Below are 17,936 nucleotides of genomic sequence, written 5' to 3'. Positions count from 1 at the left end.
CCTCTGTCTTAAACAGCTGCTCTGCACACATACACTGTAATGTACATAATCACTGCATGAAGCGTGATAATCATTCAGAACAAGAACCTTCTTCCTTTTACTTTTTGTTCTGTTTACATTATATTTACATCACAGCTCAATTCTCTCATTTGTACATACTGTACATATGTACCTCAGCACTACAGTACATGGCCTTATCGGGACATACTATAAAGATGACATTTACATGCTAATTGTCAAATGCTAGTGATATTCAAAATTGGTGTTACATCCAAAATCCAAATGTGGTCCAGCTTTTTTTTTTTTTTTTTTTTAACCTGCCTGGTTCAGGCTTTTCTGCCTGACTGTATCCTTTACAATCTATTGAATTTTATATGAAAATGTAAGAAATAAAACATTTATGTAGACTTTAGCATTGCATACAATCTATTATAATTATTCAAATTGCTTTTTGGCTAAATCATACCACTAAATCAACCACTGGGCAGGTGGACGGGCACACACAGGGATAATTTGTCAGGGACTGCGAATTTACCTAACCTCCATGTTTTTGGACTGTGGGAGGAAACCGGAGATCCCGGAGGAAACCCACGCAAACACAGGGAGAACATGGAAACTCCACTCAGATAGGGACTTGAACCCAAGACCCCAGTGCTGAGAGGCAAACGTGCTAACCACCAAGCCACCATGTTGCATTGATCTATATGCTAAATAGATCAATAAATCATATGCATACGCTAAATAGATCTACCAGCAGAATAATTTAATCCATTTCAAAATGTACAGTTTGGTGTTAAAAACAAATGACCTGCCCATAATTAAACACAGGAATGAAAAAGCTTATTATCTTAATGTATATTCGTTCATATAAATTTTTTGCATTTAGTTGTTTTTAGTTTATGCATGTTGTAGTTTAATCACACTGTAGTTTACTCACGTTGTAGTTTAATTACATTGTAGCTTGCTTTCCTTAATTCAATAATATTTCTATAATAAAAAATAGGTAAATAGGATGTAGGAACGGAAATCAATTAACGGTATCAACACAGACCTGTAAGCACAGTCATCTCGGCTTTGTGTTTATTTTTAATCAAATAATAAAAAGGTAAAGCAAGTAAGGTAATTAGCTACCTGTCAAGTAGAAATGTGACTAACTCAGCATCGGCTTTGAATCCTTCGTGGAACTGTAGCTCTTGTCACATCTGAACGGCCACACGGAAGTTGGTCTAGTTCTGCACTAACTTGCTCTGCCTCTTTGTTTACTTTTCTTTGTCACAAGCAGAGGTGGAACAGACAGGAGGGATGGGCAGCAGGACACAGCCTCAGCAATTATAAGTTATTATTCTACATTTGATGTGCTTCTCCCTGCCGTAGCAGTGTGGTTCCTTACAGGCTCCTGTTAAACTTTCACCCAGACTTGCGTGTCCTTGGCTGTAAATGAGAAGGATGTGGTAGTTTGACTAGATAAGATATGTATATCTACTTTGATTAGATAAGATATGTATATCTACTTTGACTAGATAAGATATGTATATCTACTTTGATTAGATAAGATATGTATATCTACTTTGATTAGATAAGATATGTATATCTACTTTGACTAGATAAGATATGCAGTGTTGGGGGTAACGCGGTACAAAGTAACGCATTACAGTAATATGAGTACTTTTTCTGTAACGAAGTAATGTAACGCATTACAGCTAAATATTTTGTAATCACATTACAGTTACTATCTTAATAAAAAACTGTTACTTGCGTTGTTCCGATTTTTATATAGAAATATTATCTTAAATGGCCGAAATGTAAAAGATTTCCCGAAGCTGTTTTCTGCGTAATTTCTGCACTGGCGCCTTGCTGTAACTGACTACCGGGCATGTCACGTGACTGAACGTGAGGAGCGCAATAAGCGCAGCGCCCTTTGGCAACAATGGCAGAGGAGGAGAGTGGATGTTTTCACAGATGGAGATACTCTCATTATTTTGAATTTGTTTCACGCAAAGATAAAAACATTACAGTAAAGTGTGAGTTATGTCCAAACCGAAAGCACCTTTCAACTGCAGCAAACTCGACAAGCAATTTGTCGAAGCACTTAATCAGGGTGCACGGTAAAACAAAACTTGTCGCTAAAGACCCCTGTGTCGAAGAAGAGAGTGCCCCAATAGCACCCAAACAAGCTAAACTGGATTTTCATCCACCAGCAGGAAGGAAGGTAACAAACGGTGAAATGAAAAGACTTGTTGGAAGATACATAGTCGAGGAAATGCTACCACTGTCTACTGTCGAGTCGCCGTCTTTTAGACACATACTGAACAAGATTCCCGTCACAGGCAAAAGTGTACCGCCATCAGACCGAAAAACATTTGCAAACTATTTGGACACATGTTATGATAACATGGAGTGTGAGCTCAAAAAAACATTTGAGGGCTTAGAGTATGTCTCTACCACCGCAGATATATGGACATGTCACAATAAAAGCTTCCTCGGGATGACGGCTCACTGGATAAACCCCACTAGTTTTTGTCGTGAAAAAGCTGCCCTGGCGTGTAAAAGAATTAAGGGGAGGCATACATATGATGTCATTGCCAGTGAAATTGAACAGGTTCATTCAGCATACAAGCTGTCACATAAAGTCACTGCTACTGTGACTGACAATGGATCTAATTTTATCAAAGCCTTTAGAATGCATGAATTTGCTCCAGATGCAGTTTCAGATTCTGATGAGGAGCCCAGGGATGAAGAGGTGAGCTTTACAGATGTTGGCCAGGCTCTCTCCTCTGATTCAGAAGGGCAGTTTACTCTCCCTCCTCACATGAAATGTGCTTCACATACACTTAACTTGATCTCAAGTAATGATGTGGAGAAATGGCTAACAACCAACAGTGAGTCCAGAGTAGTCTACAGAAGTGTCACTGCGAAGTCCTCAGCTCTTTGGACAAAAACAAGCCGCTCATCTATAGCCTCTGAGCTAGTTGAAGACGTGACTAAAAGAAAGCTCATTGTACCCACTGCAACAAGATGGAACTCATTCTATGATGCCCTGTACCGCATTACTGAGATCCCAATCACAGAGCTGAACACCATTTTCTCTCGACTGGGGCTAAAATGTATCACAGAAAAGGAATATCAGTTCTTGAAGGAATACTGCACAGTACTGAAGCCACTCACTGCTGCACTGGATATATTGCAAGGAGAAGATAACTGCTACTATGGCACACTTTTACCAACACTGGAGATTCTAATGTCTAAAACACTAGCATTGCAGAATGAGCTTTCCAGGATGACAGTGGGACTACCTGATGCAATTGTACAGGTAAGGATATGGTGTGAAGCAAATAAATCTTTATAATAAAGAGGCTTGTTAAGCATGTTTTTGTATTTTGTTTTGACAGGCTATCAAAGTGCGTTTTTCCACTGTATTGGACAGTAAGGATGCCCTTTTGGCAGCTGTCTCTTTGCCCAAGTTCAAGCTGCGCTGGCTTAAAGATGATGAGAGGCGAGTCAGGGTTAGGTTACTGCTGACCACAGAGTGTTGTGAGGAGTCCTCTCATGAGCCCATGATGAGGCCTGCAGAGAAAACACCTTCCATCTCAAGTCAGGATGACTTTTTTTCATTTGAAGAGGAAGATACATCTTACAATGCAGAGAGTGAAGTAATGGAGTACTTGAAATCAGCTGGATCAGAGATGGATATTCTGAACCACTTCCCCAGAATAAAGAAAATCTCATTGAAATACAACACTGCAACACCATCAAGCGCACCCGTAGAAAGGCTTTTCAGTCTAGGCAGTCTTGTCCTCACTCCAAGGAGAAACAAGCTTTCTTCTAGGCGATTTGAGAGACTTTTGTTACTGAGATTTAACCACTATTTCAATGATGAGTGAAAAAAAAATCTGTGGCATTTGTTTTCTGAGCATTCAGAATGTTTCAGCCAGTTTCATGTGAGTTTAAAAGGAGCCCCTTGAAGAGAACTTATTTAATTTATGAAGATTTTATTTTTGTGAATTCAGTTCTTATACTGTTGTGAAATGCTTGGTTTTGTTTTGTTGTACCAGTAAAGAAGGTTTTATTGGACATTTTTCTATTGCTAAAATACATGGACTTGTTCATGGAAAATAAGTAACATCAAGTAAAGTGAAATCCATTTTATACACGTTAAGTGTTGCTATTACTGGTACGATCTGTTCCTAAATAAACTATTGAAAGATTAGTTGATTTGTACTTTCCAGATATGTTTGTAGATGTTTGTAAATTTGAGTGTATTTGTATGGATTTCAGGATGTAACTTAAAAGTAATGAGGTATTAGATTACATATTCCAGCAAGTAATGAGTAAAGTAATCCCATTTCAATTTTTAATAAGTAATAAGTAATGAGTAATGGATTACTTTTTTAGAGTAATTACCCCAACACTGAAGATATGTATATCTACTTTATTAGATAAGATATGTATATCTACTTTGATTAGATAAGATATGTATATCTACTTTGACTAGATAAGATATGTATATCTACTTTGATTAGATAAGATATGTATATCTACTTTGACTAGATAAGATATGTATATCTACTTTATTAGATAAGATATGTATATCTACTTTGATTAGATAAGATATGTATATCTACTTTGACTAGATAAGATATGTATATCTACTTTGATTAGATAAGATATGTATATCTACTTTGATTAGATAAGATATGTATATCTACTTTGACTAGATAAGATATGTATATCTACTTTGACTAGATAAGATATGTATATCTACTTTGATTAGATAAGATATGTATATCTACTTTGATTAGATAAGATATGTATATCTACTTTGATTAGATAAGATATGTATATCTACTTTGACTAGATAAGATATGTATATCTACTTTGATTAGATAAGATAAGTATATTGTTGGGATTTCTTCTCAGGACCCAGATGGACCCCAACACCACCCCGATGAACCGATTGGTTTTGACTGAGTGACCCAAGAAAAGTCTTGACACCAAAAGTTCTTTTAGATCAATTTATGGAATATAAATGAGTATAAAGTAGTCAAAATATATGTGGTACAAACTCTTCAGTGCACTGGTGCTAGTTGCCTAGGAATCTACCTAACCCAAATGGATCTCAGCAGCGTCCAAGCGAAGAAGCCTCCCGTGCTGGGCGATGTCCCCCCTTTCATACTCCTTCTCTCTAAGTTTCGATTTCTCTCCAAGTTTCGGTAACGCCCCAACATTGGCTGCTCTCCATGAAACCCACCTGCTCCTCTCTAATTGTCTGCCTGGTTATCTAACAACTGCTTACCTTTCATCTTACACTGAGTGAGCTCATCCTGTTCTTCTCAAGGCCACTGTGGCCTCCTCACCTCTGTTTTCCCACAGTCTTCCAAGAGAACATTACATTTCTTTTTTCCTACAATATCTACTTATCTGCCATGAGAAATAAGAAAAATAACACAAATATAACCGGATGTAAGCGTTGTGTTTACTATGGGAACATGTACACTGTCTCTGGACATTTTCCCACAAATCGTTTTAAGTTCTTAAATTAAAAATACAGTAGGCCTATGTCTCACAGATCCTTCACATGTGCCATTTCCATCGTGGACTCCAACTCCCACGATCCTCGAGCCAAGTTCATTAGATCTAATTCCCCTAATGATGGAACTAACACAATGATGGTGCTAAAGACAATCTAGGAGAGCTGAACGTGGGTGGAGTAAAACTACACCAGTTGTAACTGAGGGAGGTGGAGCTGCAAAGATACACTTCTCTAAAATCAGTAACAGGAACACAAACAACACCTGCTGTAATGTTTTTACTCCACACTCGTCCAAGGAGATGGATAGTTTGATACAGATGTGGGAGGGGTGATGGACAGGAGATAGAGTACACAAGCCTGATTGAGGACTTTGTTGTGTGGTACAAAGCAAACCATCTGCAGCTGAACATCACCAAAACCAAGAAGATGCGCATAGACTTTAGAAGGTCCAGGCCATCTCAGCAGCCAGTCTCCATCGATGGGGTCGATGTGGAGATGGTGAAGTCCTACAAGTTCCTTGGTGTGCACCTGGATGAAAGGCTGGACTGGTCAGTGAACACAGACCTCCTCTACAAGAAAGCCCAGAGCAGACTTTACTTCCTCAGGAGGCTTGTGTCCTTCAGGATCTGCCAGAAGCTCCTACTGGTGTTCTACCAGACTGTGGTAGCCAGCATCCTCTTCTATGCTGTAGTGTGCTGGGGAGGCAGCATCAGCAAGAGGGACGCTGGACGTATTGACAGGCTGGTGAGGAAAGCTGGTTCTGTGCTGGGTTTAGTGCTGGAGCCCCTAACACCACTGGCAGAGAGGAGAGCCCTCAACAAGCTGCTGAACATCATGGACAATGTTCACCATCCTCTGCACAGCACGATCACCAGACAGAGGAGTTCAGTCAAAGTCAAATTTATTTATATAGCGCTTTTCACAACACATGTTGTCACAAAGCAGCTTTACAGGATTTACATGGTTAACAATTCAGCGGCAACCTGCTGTTCCAGACCTTCTCCACCGACAGGCTCAGGAAGTCTTTTGTCCCCCAGGCCATAAGACTGTTCAACTCCTCGCAGCACAGCAGCCTACGAACTATGTGACACCTCCACCCCTCACTCTAATGGACATGTCCCCATATCTGATGTAACACCCTCCTGGTACCATACCTCTACTCTCATTATTTTTATTATTAGGGTTCACACACATAGTGTGGGAAACCTATTGTTATTGCTCGGATTTTTCTTTCTTATTATTATTATTATTATTTTTCTCCGCATAAAACGCATACTGCAGCCTAGACCGTAAGGCCCAGGGAGACCAAACTTGGCAGACTGGTGTAGTCTGTTTGCGGGACCGTGCTAAAGTACAGAGACCCACATTGGCCTGATGGTGGCGCTATAGCGCAGCATTTTGCGTTTTGGTCCATATCTCCCACCCCGTAGGTCCTAGAAACAAAATTCCACTTCAGGTGCATTCCTTGGCTCCAGACAAACAAAAAAGCCTCAAGAACCATTAAGCTCCGCCTACTTAGATTTTTTGCTAATTTGCATAATATGCAAAACCTACTTTTTTATACTAGTCCCTGGTTTTTCATCGGATTTGTTCAATCTTGGTGTCAAAATATTCAGAAGAATCTCATTATCAATAAATTTGAACAAAATTGTTACATTTGCATACAGTGTCGTTGTGACATGTCAATCAATAGCTCTGAGGCGTGGCCAAATTCACTTCAGCAGCTATATCTCAGCAATGCTTTGACCTATCTTTATGAAAATTTATCAGTTGTTAGGGCACATGACTCAGAGGTCACAGGTCAAAGCTGGCCACGATTGTCCAATAGGGGGCGCTATAACATGGGGAAATTTGTTTCTCAGAAACCATTAGTCACATCAAGCCCAAACTTTACAGGCATCATCAGGGGCCCAAGTAGTATCAAGGCACACAATGATGACCTCATCACTCAAAAAACATGGCCGCCATGAGCCAATTAATTTTTATTTGAATTAATTGGCCATTTGACAGACTTACCATTGGCCAATCAACATGAAACCTCATCACTGTGCATATCCCAGGACTATGTGTCATACTGTGCAGTGTTGAAACATTTGGCCACTAGGTGGCGCTATTTATGAAAATCATGCATAACTCCTCCAAATTTTCACTTAGGAACATGCAACTTGTTTCTTTTTATACCTTGCAGTAGACCTGACAACTTTGCAATTACAAGTCCTATTAAAAAATGCATACTATTGTCACATTCATCAATTGTTTGAAAATAGCTCTTTAAGAACTAGTCCTAGGAATTTGATCCAATGATGGCAAAAATGGCATAGGCATAATCTGTAGACACTGTAGTTAACTAAATAAGGAAAAAATGTTGCATTTTTATTTGTCTGATTGGTCAATTTTTCCATTATATCCTTCTGGCCATGCCATAAATGACCTTTATTGCTATAACTCATAAACCATGTAAGTGATCAACTCCCAATTTGAAAGGCTTTTATAGACTGAGGTCCTTGTGAGGTAGGCCAAGTGTGGTTCAAATTGGCCTGTCGGAGGCGCTACAGTACCCAAAAACCTGAGAAATCATAAAAACTCACGCAGCAATCTTGTTATGCAGAATACAGACAAGTAATGGGGCTTGTATGATTCAGATCAATGAGGTCTATAACATTGCAATTACATCTCATAACAAAAAGTGCACTGCCTGACCAGAAATGAACCTTTTAATTCACCAAAATGTCATTGCATTACTGAGATTAATGAGATATCAGTATGATAGTACTTGGGCTCCATCTAGTGGCCAAACACCGAAACTGACTGAAAACAATTGCTCACATGAAACACCACACAAACGCACACAAAGCTGATCTCAGCATGTGATTTAGTTCTGTGATCTGAATCATTTTGCCAATACACATTATTTTGATCCTTTTGGGCCTTTAGTGCCTCAGTTGAATTGAATGTTTTGTCACATTGATTTACTTATGCATTTTTTCCACTCAAACAGCTTCTATTCACTTTTGGGTCTAAAGGACCTATTGGGCTTCTTTTTGCCTATTGAGGCCAAGAGGCCAATTTGTTGGTCTAAAAGACCCTTTGGGCTTTTTTGCCTTTTTTTGTGTGAACCCGCCAATCGCCGCTTGCGGCTATATTTATTACTTGTACTTTTTACTATTGCACTACTTGCACTATGCTGCACTATCTGTGCAGACAGATAGTTTGATGCAAATGTTGGAGGGGTTATTGTAGGACAAGAACATACACAACAGGGAGCACCACACTGAGAGTATACCTTTTCATGAGACAACACTGACGAAATGACACTTTGACACAATGAAAATTCTGTGTGCCAAATGAAGCCATTTCTACAAACACCTAGAAATAGCTTGATTAGATATAGCATGATTTGTTATATATATATATATATATATATATATATATATATATATATATATATATATATATAGTACCAAATGTTTTTGTTTTGACCCCAGCATCCTTCCTGACTTTAGGTATTAAAGTCTTTGAGGTGTGCATCACCTTAAACTGAAAGAAAATGTATGTTACATCAAATGACATTAACAAACAGATGCTTGTGCAATGATCTCACCATCCTTCCTGTGTAACCCGCATTGCGCAACAAGTAGGCAGATATAAGTGCTGAGAGGAGCAACATTTATTAATGATAATCCAATAAAATAGTAAGTGACACAGTCCAAGGTTGCAAAGCCAACTCGGAGTCATGACAATACAGAGAACAACACAAGACAGGCTAGACTGAATAAGGAAAACCTAAACCAGAGGACAGACACTTACATAACGATGGAACAGGACCAGGCTTAGAAAATACAAGAAAACACAAACAGGCCATAGTGAGACAATGATCAGCGAAACAGAAGGCAAAACACAGGGAACAATAAAGAGTCCAAGGTTGCTTCGCCAACTCGCTAACTCAGAGTCATGACAACACAGAGAACAACACAAGACAGGCTAGACTGAACTCTGTGTGGTGGGTGTGTCGCTCAGTGTGGATGTGACCTCCCAAGATTTTTTTCAGCATTAGTGTGTCAAAAAAAAAAAAATACTAAAGATGCTCAAACTGTGGTACAATCGAGGCGAAATATCTAACACATCTAGTATTTCCTGTTAAGGAGGTCAAAGACAACAAAGACAATACATCGGCTTAGATGTACCCTTAACAAAAAAACAAGCCATATCACAATTTGTGAAACCTCGGGTTCGTGGAAGTGTGGGAGGTTTGAGCCCTGCACAAGAATTAATTGCGAGGTTGCAGACCTCCACGAGGTTACAAAAACACTTTATGCAGGAAGGATACCTTCAAGCCAGACTGAAGTATGCTAGAGAAACATTAAACATACTGGAAGCATGTCCTTTTTTGTCAGATGAGACAAAACTAGAGCTATTTTACCTTAGATACATTACTTATGTTTGCTGCGAAAGGGAGATAACCCCCTAAATGAGGCGCTGTGTGAGACACATCATTTTGAGAATGGCGATAAAGCGGCAGTATTGGCAACTTTGCGATTTTAGTCTAATTGTGTCTAACATTTTTCATACTCCCCATAAACCCCCTATTAAGTTTAAAGAATTGAGAGCAAATTTTCTGTTTCTTTCCTGGCCTCTACACTACACACAAAAGGTGTGCTCCGGCAAAAACAAAGAATTTTGAGTGAAGTATATGCTTTTGCAGATATTTCATTTAGTTTTGCTGTTTGCACTAACTGTTTTAAGAAATGCACTTGTTGTGATGCCAATGTAAACCATGATGTGAGAAATGTATGTTTGAGAAAAACTGTAAGTGATAGCAAAAGACGGATATGCAGAATGAGAGACAGAGAGATGGAGAGACAGACAGAGACACAGATGCATAGCTCATCTCACCTGTGGAGGACAGTCCAACTGACACTGGAACTCACCGAGATGCATCTGAGTTCCAGCAGAAGACAGGGAGGAGGGGCGAGAGATAGATAGAGAGAGAGAGAGAGAGAGAGAGACAGAGATAGAGAGAGAGAGAAAGGAAAACAGATAAATAGATAAAGAGAAAGAAAGAGAGAGCAAAAAAAGGTTTGAAGAATGAGCGTGGTGTATGTGGTTGTGCAGCTCATACTTTCTCATTGAAGAGTAAAACAGGAAGTAGAAGTCTACAGTTGTGATCAAATTTATTCAACCCCCACTGAAATAAAGTGTTTTGGCCAGTTTGACATTGATTTTGATCATTTCAGTCATCTTATTTACAATTATATCAAAGAGGCACTTATAAATTAGACAAACATAACATAATATTTATGATGGAATAACCACAAATGTCTTTACTGTGCTCACATCATTATCAGTTTTATTCAACCCCCTAGTGACATTATTTTTTAGTACTTAGTACAACATCCTTTTCCAGTTATGACAGCTTTCAAGCGTGAAGCATAGCTTGACACAAGTGTCTTGCAGCGACCTATGGGTATCTTAGCCCATTCTTCATGGGCAAAAGCCTCCAGTTCAGTCACATTCTTAGGCTTGCGCACTGCAACTGCCTTCTTTAGGTCCCACCAGAGGTTCTCAATTGGATTTAAGTCTGGTGATTGCGATGGCCACTCTAGAATGTTCCAGCCTTTCATGTTCAACCATGCTCTAGTGGACTTGGATGTGTGCTTCGGATCATTGTCCTGTTGGAAGGTCCAACGTCTCCCAAGCCGCAGGTTTGTGACTGACTCCATCACATTTTCCTCCAAGATCTCCTGGTACTGAAGGGAATTCATGGTACCCTGCACACGTTGAAGCTTTCCTGTACCATTAGAAGCAAAACAGCCCCAAAGCATAATTGACCCCCCGCCATGCTTCACAGTAGGCAAGGTGTTCTTTTGTTCATAAGCCTGGTTCTTCCTTCTCCAAACATAGCGCTGGTCCATTGTCCCAAACAGTTCTAATTTAGTTTCATCTGACCACAGTACACTGTTCCAAAACCTTTGTGGCTTGTCCACATGACTTTTGGCATACTGCAGTCGACTTTTCTTGTTCTTTGGAGTCAGCAAGGGGGTGCGTCTGGGCGTTCTGGCATGGAGGTCTTCGTTATGCAGTGCGCGCCTTATTGTCTGAGCTGAAACTTCAGTGCCCACATCTGACAGGTCTTTTTTCAGTTCCTTAGCAGTCACGGATTTTTCTCCACATTACGCTTCAGGTAGCGCACAGCAGTCGCGGTCAGGATCTTCTTTCTGCCACGACCAGGTAACGTTTCCACTGTGCCCTTTAACTTGAACTTGCGAATGATACTTCCGATAGTGTCTCTTGGAATATTTAACAACTTCGCAATCTTTTTATATCCATTGCCATTCTTGTGAAGAGCAATAACCTCTTCTCTTGTTTTCTGGGACCATTCTCTTGCCTTCACCATGCTTGGAAACACACCAGTAGATGTCTAGAAGGAGCTGAGTATCACAGTCCTTTTAAATCTGCCTAATTGGTGCTTATCATGCTTGATTGCTGCTCGTTGACATCCACAGATGTTTTCAATACCTGATGGAAAACACTGGAATGAACCTCTGTTCTTAGGAGTGGTAGTCGTAAAGGGGTTGAATAATTGTGTCAATGAAGAAATCACAAAAAGGCCATTTAATACTTTATGACAAAAAAAATTGATGCTATCTTAGTTGCATTTAGTTCTTTAACAAGTCCTTGTAAGATTTCATTATGAACACAATTACAAATGTGCACTGAATTCCATAAAACCCTTCGCAGCATTGGGGGTTGAATAAATTTGATCACAACTGTAAATGTTCAGTGCAAACGCCACACACACACACCAGTAGCGAACCGTGACCTTTAAACCTGGGCCCGCTACCCCCCCCCCCCTCCCCCCCGAAATTTTTTTTTTCCTTTCTTAATAAACTAAATAAAGAAAAACTGAGACGACAGTACAGCTTTAAAAACGCAATAAACAATAATATCTGTACTAGATAACATCTTAAGCAAAATAAGTTTCCAAACAAAATAAGGTTCACAGCTCCGTGGTTCTCGGAAGCGGAATATGTAAACAACGCGCATAAGGACGTCAAAGGGATGAATCGAAACTAGCTAGCGATGGTGCTAACGACAGCTAGCGTCGCCACAGCGGGCGGAAATGATCATACAGTTAAGCCCGCCCACTAAGAGAGAAGATATGATTGGTCAATTTTGCTGTCATTTGAAACTGGTATTGCGCTGAATTATAACTGCCAGGCCCTCTGTAAACGAACAGCGGGCATCACAGTCCTGATAGGGGGAGACACAGGCTCACAGGCTTCCACTCAACCCCTCACCTTCCAACACAGATTGAATAGACACGGGTGAATATTTTATTTGCTTATATTTTTGTAATTGTTTAGATGTCGAATGTCAAACTGTAAGTAGATAAAATAAAATTGGATAATTATATATATAATGCTTTAAGAATATTTTAGGCCCTCTGAGAGGGCGTAGAGGGCCCTGACGGTTCCCCACTGACACACACACACACACACACACACACACACACACACACACACACACACACACACACACACACACACATACACACATACGCGCACACAAACACACACACACATACACACACACAAACACACACACACACATACACACACAAACACACAAACACACACACACAGTATAATTGCATGTGGTATTCAATGGTCCTTCAGTTTGTCTCTTCTCCTCCTCTGTGTTTTTTTTTAATTTTTCCCAATTTTTTCTCTCCCTATTTCTGTTTCTTTGTATCTCTCACTATGTCCATCCCTCACCCTCTGTCAGTCTTTTTCTCTATCTCCATCTCTTATTCTCTTCTCAATTATTTCTTTCTCTCTCTCTCTTTTCTCTCTCTGCCCCATGCTCTTTGTTCTTTCCTTTGGTTTTGGGATGCTGGATTGATCTTATTTTGGAATGCAGTGTGTCCGGGGCAGTGTGTGTCCACAGAAGTGTGTGTCCGGCACACTGTGTGTCCGCAGAAGCGCGTGTCCACAGCAGTGTGTGTCCGCAGTAGTGTGTTTCCGGGGCAGTGTGTGTCTGCAGCAGTGTGTGTCCACAGCAGTGTGTGTCTGCAGCAGTGTGTGTCCACAGCAGTGTGTATCCGGAGCAGGGTGTGTCCACAGCAGTGTGTATCCGGAGCAGGGTGTGTCCACAGCAGGGTGTGTCCACAGCAGTGTGTATCTGGACCAGTCAGAGAAATGATGTTGCACAGATGTTGCTGGCAGCCCCGTAAGGAGAGTAAAACACTGCTCTATTCTCTCCTCACCTTCTCCACACTCATCACAGTAAACATTCCCTGTCTCGTTAAACTCAGACTCTAATAGGCCCTCACAGTGCTAATTTTAGCTGTCTCATTTTTCAGCATCTTCATAGTGTTTGTTTGTGCCACGTGTGGGCTGAGACTTTTACTAGCTAAACACAGTTCTTCAGTTCAGCGTTGATTAAGGAGGCTTAGTAACCTACACAAACCAAAATGGGAGACTGTTTGATCTCAACCCAAATCAGCCACCAGGACAAAACAGCTCACATTGAACCTTATGTATTAGGAATGGGATGTCACTTAAGCTCATATGTGAGTCAAGGAAGGTGAGCGAATACTTGTGGCAATATAGTGTATTTTGTATGCTCTGGCTGGATATCCTTAGCCTTGCATTTGGTTTCTGCCTGACGTCTGTGTCTAGTCCTTTAGCTGTTCATTTTCCTGTATCTCCCATGTGTAGTCCTAGCTCTGTTAGTCTGTGTGTCTAGTCCCAGCTCTGTTAGTCTGTGTGTCTAGTCCTAGCTATGCTGGTCCGTGTTTGCCCTGTCCATTGGTTCATTTGCTGAGCGCTGTCATTTGTTTAAGTCATGTCTAAAACTCCTTGTGTTTCCTTATCCTTAGCCCTAGCATTGCTGTGTAGTAGTGTCTGTGTATTTGCCTTGTTGTGTTGTTTTGTATCGTTTTATGTGATATCCGTGTCTTCCTTGTATTACTATTAGTGTATCTTATTAAAATCTGGTTTTCCTGCATGTGTGTCCAACCCAAATTGCTCCAAACGTTACAGGTTCAAGCGTTTGTGAATTTTGGTCATTCTCTTTCCATCTCCAGCAGGAATGAGGAAAGGAGAATATGGAGGAAGATGAAAAGTTTGGGTGTGAAGAGAACCAGCTACAGACCACAGCAGCCCCGTGGAAACCTACGTCCATAATTATCATTATAAAACTGTGTGACAGGTGTTTGCCCATGTCATGACTCAGTGTGTGCACAGTAGGGGAAGTGTGGCAGAAGTTTGAATAACAAACTGTTGTTTTAGCAATAAGGAAGGTAATTCAGATCATGTTGATCCAGAGATGAGGACCTCTGGTGGTGAGGTGGGGGATTGACCACCTGAGTCCTGACAGCTGCCCCCTTGCAGTTCCTCCTCTGTAACAAGATGACTTACATGCAGTTTGGAAATAGCAGGTTATTATTGTTTTGTGTGTTTATTAATTTTTTTTTGCAAATTTTCAAAGAGACGTGATTAACACGAACCACAGGTTTATACTTATACTGTTTATATACAGAGGCGGAGAAAAGCCATCACACAGCAAAACAAAATGTTCTGCAAATAGTCAAAGCAAATTCATCAAAATGACAATGCGTGCGGTACATTTGGTAAACATGCTGCAGATTCAGAAATGCTGCAAATTCAGCCACCACACACACAACGACACAACGGAAGTGTTTCTTGACCAATTCTTTTATACAAGAATTTTATATGTAGTTATTTTAGCCATAAACAACAGTTGTGTTGTACAGTTTCTCATTATGTTGGACTTATGCAGTAAAGCTCTTTAAAAGTAGTTAGCACTCCACCAGGGTAGCATGACCAGGGGATCAACAAGGTTAGTGTCACGTTACAGCCCCTGATCCCGTCCCTTTGGGCGTGTGTTTATGTTGGAGCCCCTGACCCCTCCCCTTTGGGCGTGTGTTTATGTTGGAGCCCCTGACCCCTCCCCTTTGGGCGTGTGTTTATGTTGGAGCCCCTGACCCCTCCCCTTTGGGCGTGTGTTTATGTTGGAGCCCAATAGACTGTTCCCGAGTTGACCCAGCCAACATAAAAATATATATATATTTGCAGGGTTGCCAACTTTTGAAGATCACTTGGAGTGAAATTTGAACCTGGAGGGGGTGGCAGACGCAGGACTGAGGGCTCCGGATCCGCCCATCGGTGTGGGTTCGGGGCATTCAGTTCTGTTGGCACCCCGGGACGGGTAGTGCCCTTGGTGGGGGGGTCTGTCACGTTACAGCCCCTGACCCCTCCCTTTTGGGTGTGTTTACGTTGTCTATGTCTAGTCGTGTATGTCTAGTCGTCTGTGGATCTCCGTGGGTGTGGTTGTGTCTGAGTGTGTTCATCGGTCTCGCCTGTGGCACATCTCGTGAACACTCGGGGCTTATACGGTTTGTCTATTTAATGTGCGTTCGCACAGTGTCCCGTGCTCGTCTTTGTCAGAGTCATATACGTACATGTGTGTGATTGTTATACATGCGCTTTCCGCGCTTATTTGTATTAAAAAATAAAAGTAACGTCAGTGTCTGCTAAAGTGGACTCGTGCCTCGTCTTTCTCGCCGCACCGCACGTCACGGTAGTAGAGTCTATTTATGCCAAAAGATGGAATTACAGTAGAGAAGCCATCCGGCCTGAACGGAGAAAGGACACAGAAAACACAGGGAATCTAACAGGGAATCTAAGAGGGGGTCTAACAGGAAAGATGACAGGTCTGTTTATTTATTTATTGTACAAGGAGTGTGTTCTGCATATTTCTTGTCCTGTGGGTGTGTGCCTGTGTTACTCAGTACACAGCAGGACACTGGTTCCTATGGAAGGCAGGTCTTCAGGAAGGTGTCCCAGTCAGGGGCTGACAGGGGCAGCTCAGACTGGAAATGTCTCCAGAACCTGGCGATCACAGGCACATCATATTACAGATTATTATTTAATATTACAGCCTAATGTTCTGGAGCTGGCAAGTCAAGCAGGTGCAAATACAGTTAGTGTGTACCAGTGGTGGGCCGTGAATTTCACACCTAGGCCTTCAGTAATGCTCCGTCTGAATCAATCTACCCCACAGAAACTAATTTATGGTTATACAAACCATCTTAATATGCAGAAATACAGTATAAGGAGCCATTGCATTGCAGATAGACAACGCCTGTAGCCTTAATAAGTGTCTAAACTGAATAAACAAACCAGAGTAGTCTCCTTCTACTGCAGATAAAGCAACACACAGAAAACCTCAATAATAACCTCAAACTTGCAATTTTATTTAGGAAAATAGCAACATTTACTCGCAAAAAACTAAATCCATCCTCCTCTCCTTCCTCAAAAATAGTTCAATTACTCTGTCGTAAAGATAATCCGTGCGGTTCTGTTCCACCAACAAGTCCTTCTACCATCATCGAAGCTACTGATGATAGAAAACTACCAACTACTATTTGGTAACCTGAAAGTGGTGGACAAACCCTCTTCCTGGTTGTGACAGGCTAGCTACCTACAGAGTTAGTCGACCATTCTGAACAATGCCTAGCTTTTCTTGAAAAGTCTGTCTTGAAAATGAAAAAAATCTGCCACCAAATCTATTTCTGCTTCTCCTTCAGCCATTGTGGGGTGATAAAATACCTAGATTGTACCGATCTAGACTGTCCAATCAATGGGTCTGAATATGGTGACGTTGCCATATGCTGCTAGAGAAGAGAGGTAAAGAAGACCTTGCAGGGCCTGAGAGCCACTGCTGTGTGCAGATTTTCAGTGGGTATGATTTTGTTTCAATACCATCACCTGTTTATTTAGATTTTACTGCCGTTTTTGTGTATCAGATGTAGATCAATTGGAGTTAAGGTGGCAGCTTGTGTTGCCATAATCTACACAACTGCCATAGAGGAGTGTTTTTACACTGAGACCACGTGTGATCTCTTCAGACTGGACCACAGTATGTTAACACAACACAATTCTGGATACCATGTTTAAATTTGCAAAGTGCTGTTAGCCTTTCCTCTTTCCTGTTTCTCTCTGACAGAGACACTGAGACTCATACACTAAAAACCTGGATATAGACACAAACATGTTTCACGTGACAACGTGTGTCTGCTTTTCAGTAAAGCACTAAGGCTGGTTTGCATTTGGGTAGCTTTTTGGGGGAATGGGCCAGGTTGGGGAAGTATACATGTTTGTGTGGCTGGTTGGGGCAATGGGCCGGGTTGGGGAAGAATACGTGTTTGTGTGTTTGTGATGTGTTTGTGTCTAGATGTCTTACTTGTGATGGTAGATGTCCGGCTCACGACTGATCCTGTTATTGAAGCCGATGTACAGGTCGTCCCATAGCAAACCATTCAAAACCACATGCCTCATCACTCCCACTCTGTTCTGAATCTAAATACACACACACACAC

At 41.1% G+C, this 17,936-nt stretch overlaps 2 protein-coding genes across 16 annotated transcripts in view; both read right to left on the bottom strand.

The window, feature by feature from the left end:
• Positions 1-10,556, bottom strand: part of LOC143480931 (cytidine monophosphate-N-acetylneuraminic acid hydroxylase-like) — a 37,188-nt gene extending 26,632 nt beyond the window's left edge. The window contains exon 1 of one of the 2 annotated variants that reach the window (XM_076978799.1): positions 10,424-10,556. In XM_076978799.1, the coding sequence (XP_076834914.1) occupies positions 10,424-10,468 (45 nt within the window). In that variant the 5' untranslated portion in view covers positions 10,469-10,556. Of the gene's footprint in view, positions 1-1,131; positions 1,201-10,423 lie in introns of those variants that run through there. The other variant, XM_076978800.1, reaches the window with a different exon arrangement.
• Positions 10,557-15,539: 4,983 nt separating this feature from the next.
• LOC143480391 (cytidine monophosphate-N-acetylneuraminic acid hydroxylase-like) overlaps positions 15,540-17,936 on the bottom strand; it is an 85,305-nt gene continuing 82,908 nt past the window's right edge. For all 14 annotated transcript variants that reach the window (XM_076978059.1, XM_076978064.1, XM_076978060.1 and 11 more), the window contains 2 exons: positions 17,801-17,916; positions 15,540-16,446 (listed from right to left, as the gene is read on the bottom strand). In XM_076978059.1, coding sequence (XP_076834174.1) covers positions 16,368-16,446; positions 17,801-17,916 — 195 coding nt within the window. In that variant the 3' untranslated portion in view covers positions 15,540-16,367. The remainder of the gene's footprint in view (positions 16,447-17,800; positions 17,917-17,936) is intronic.

The sequence above is a fragment of the Brachyhypopomus gauderio genome, chromosome 17 (assembly GCF_052324685.1).
Source record: "Brachyhypopomus gauderio isolate BG-103 chromosome 17, BGAUD_0.2, whole genome shotgun sequence".
Classification (NCBI taxonomy): Eukaryota; Metazoa; Chordata; class Actinopteri; order Gymnotiformes; family Hypopomidae; genus Brachyhypopomus; species Brachyhypopomus gauderio.
Note: the sequence above shows the minus strand (reverse complement) of the source record. Positions and strands in the feature narration are given on the sequence as shown.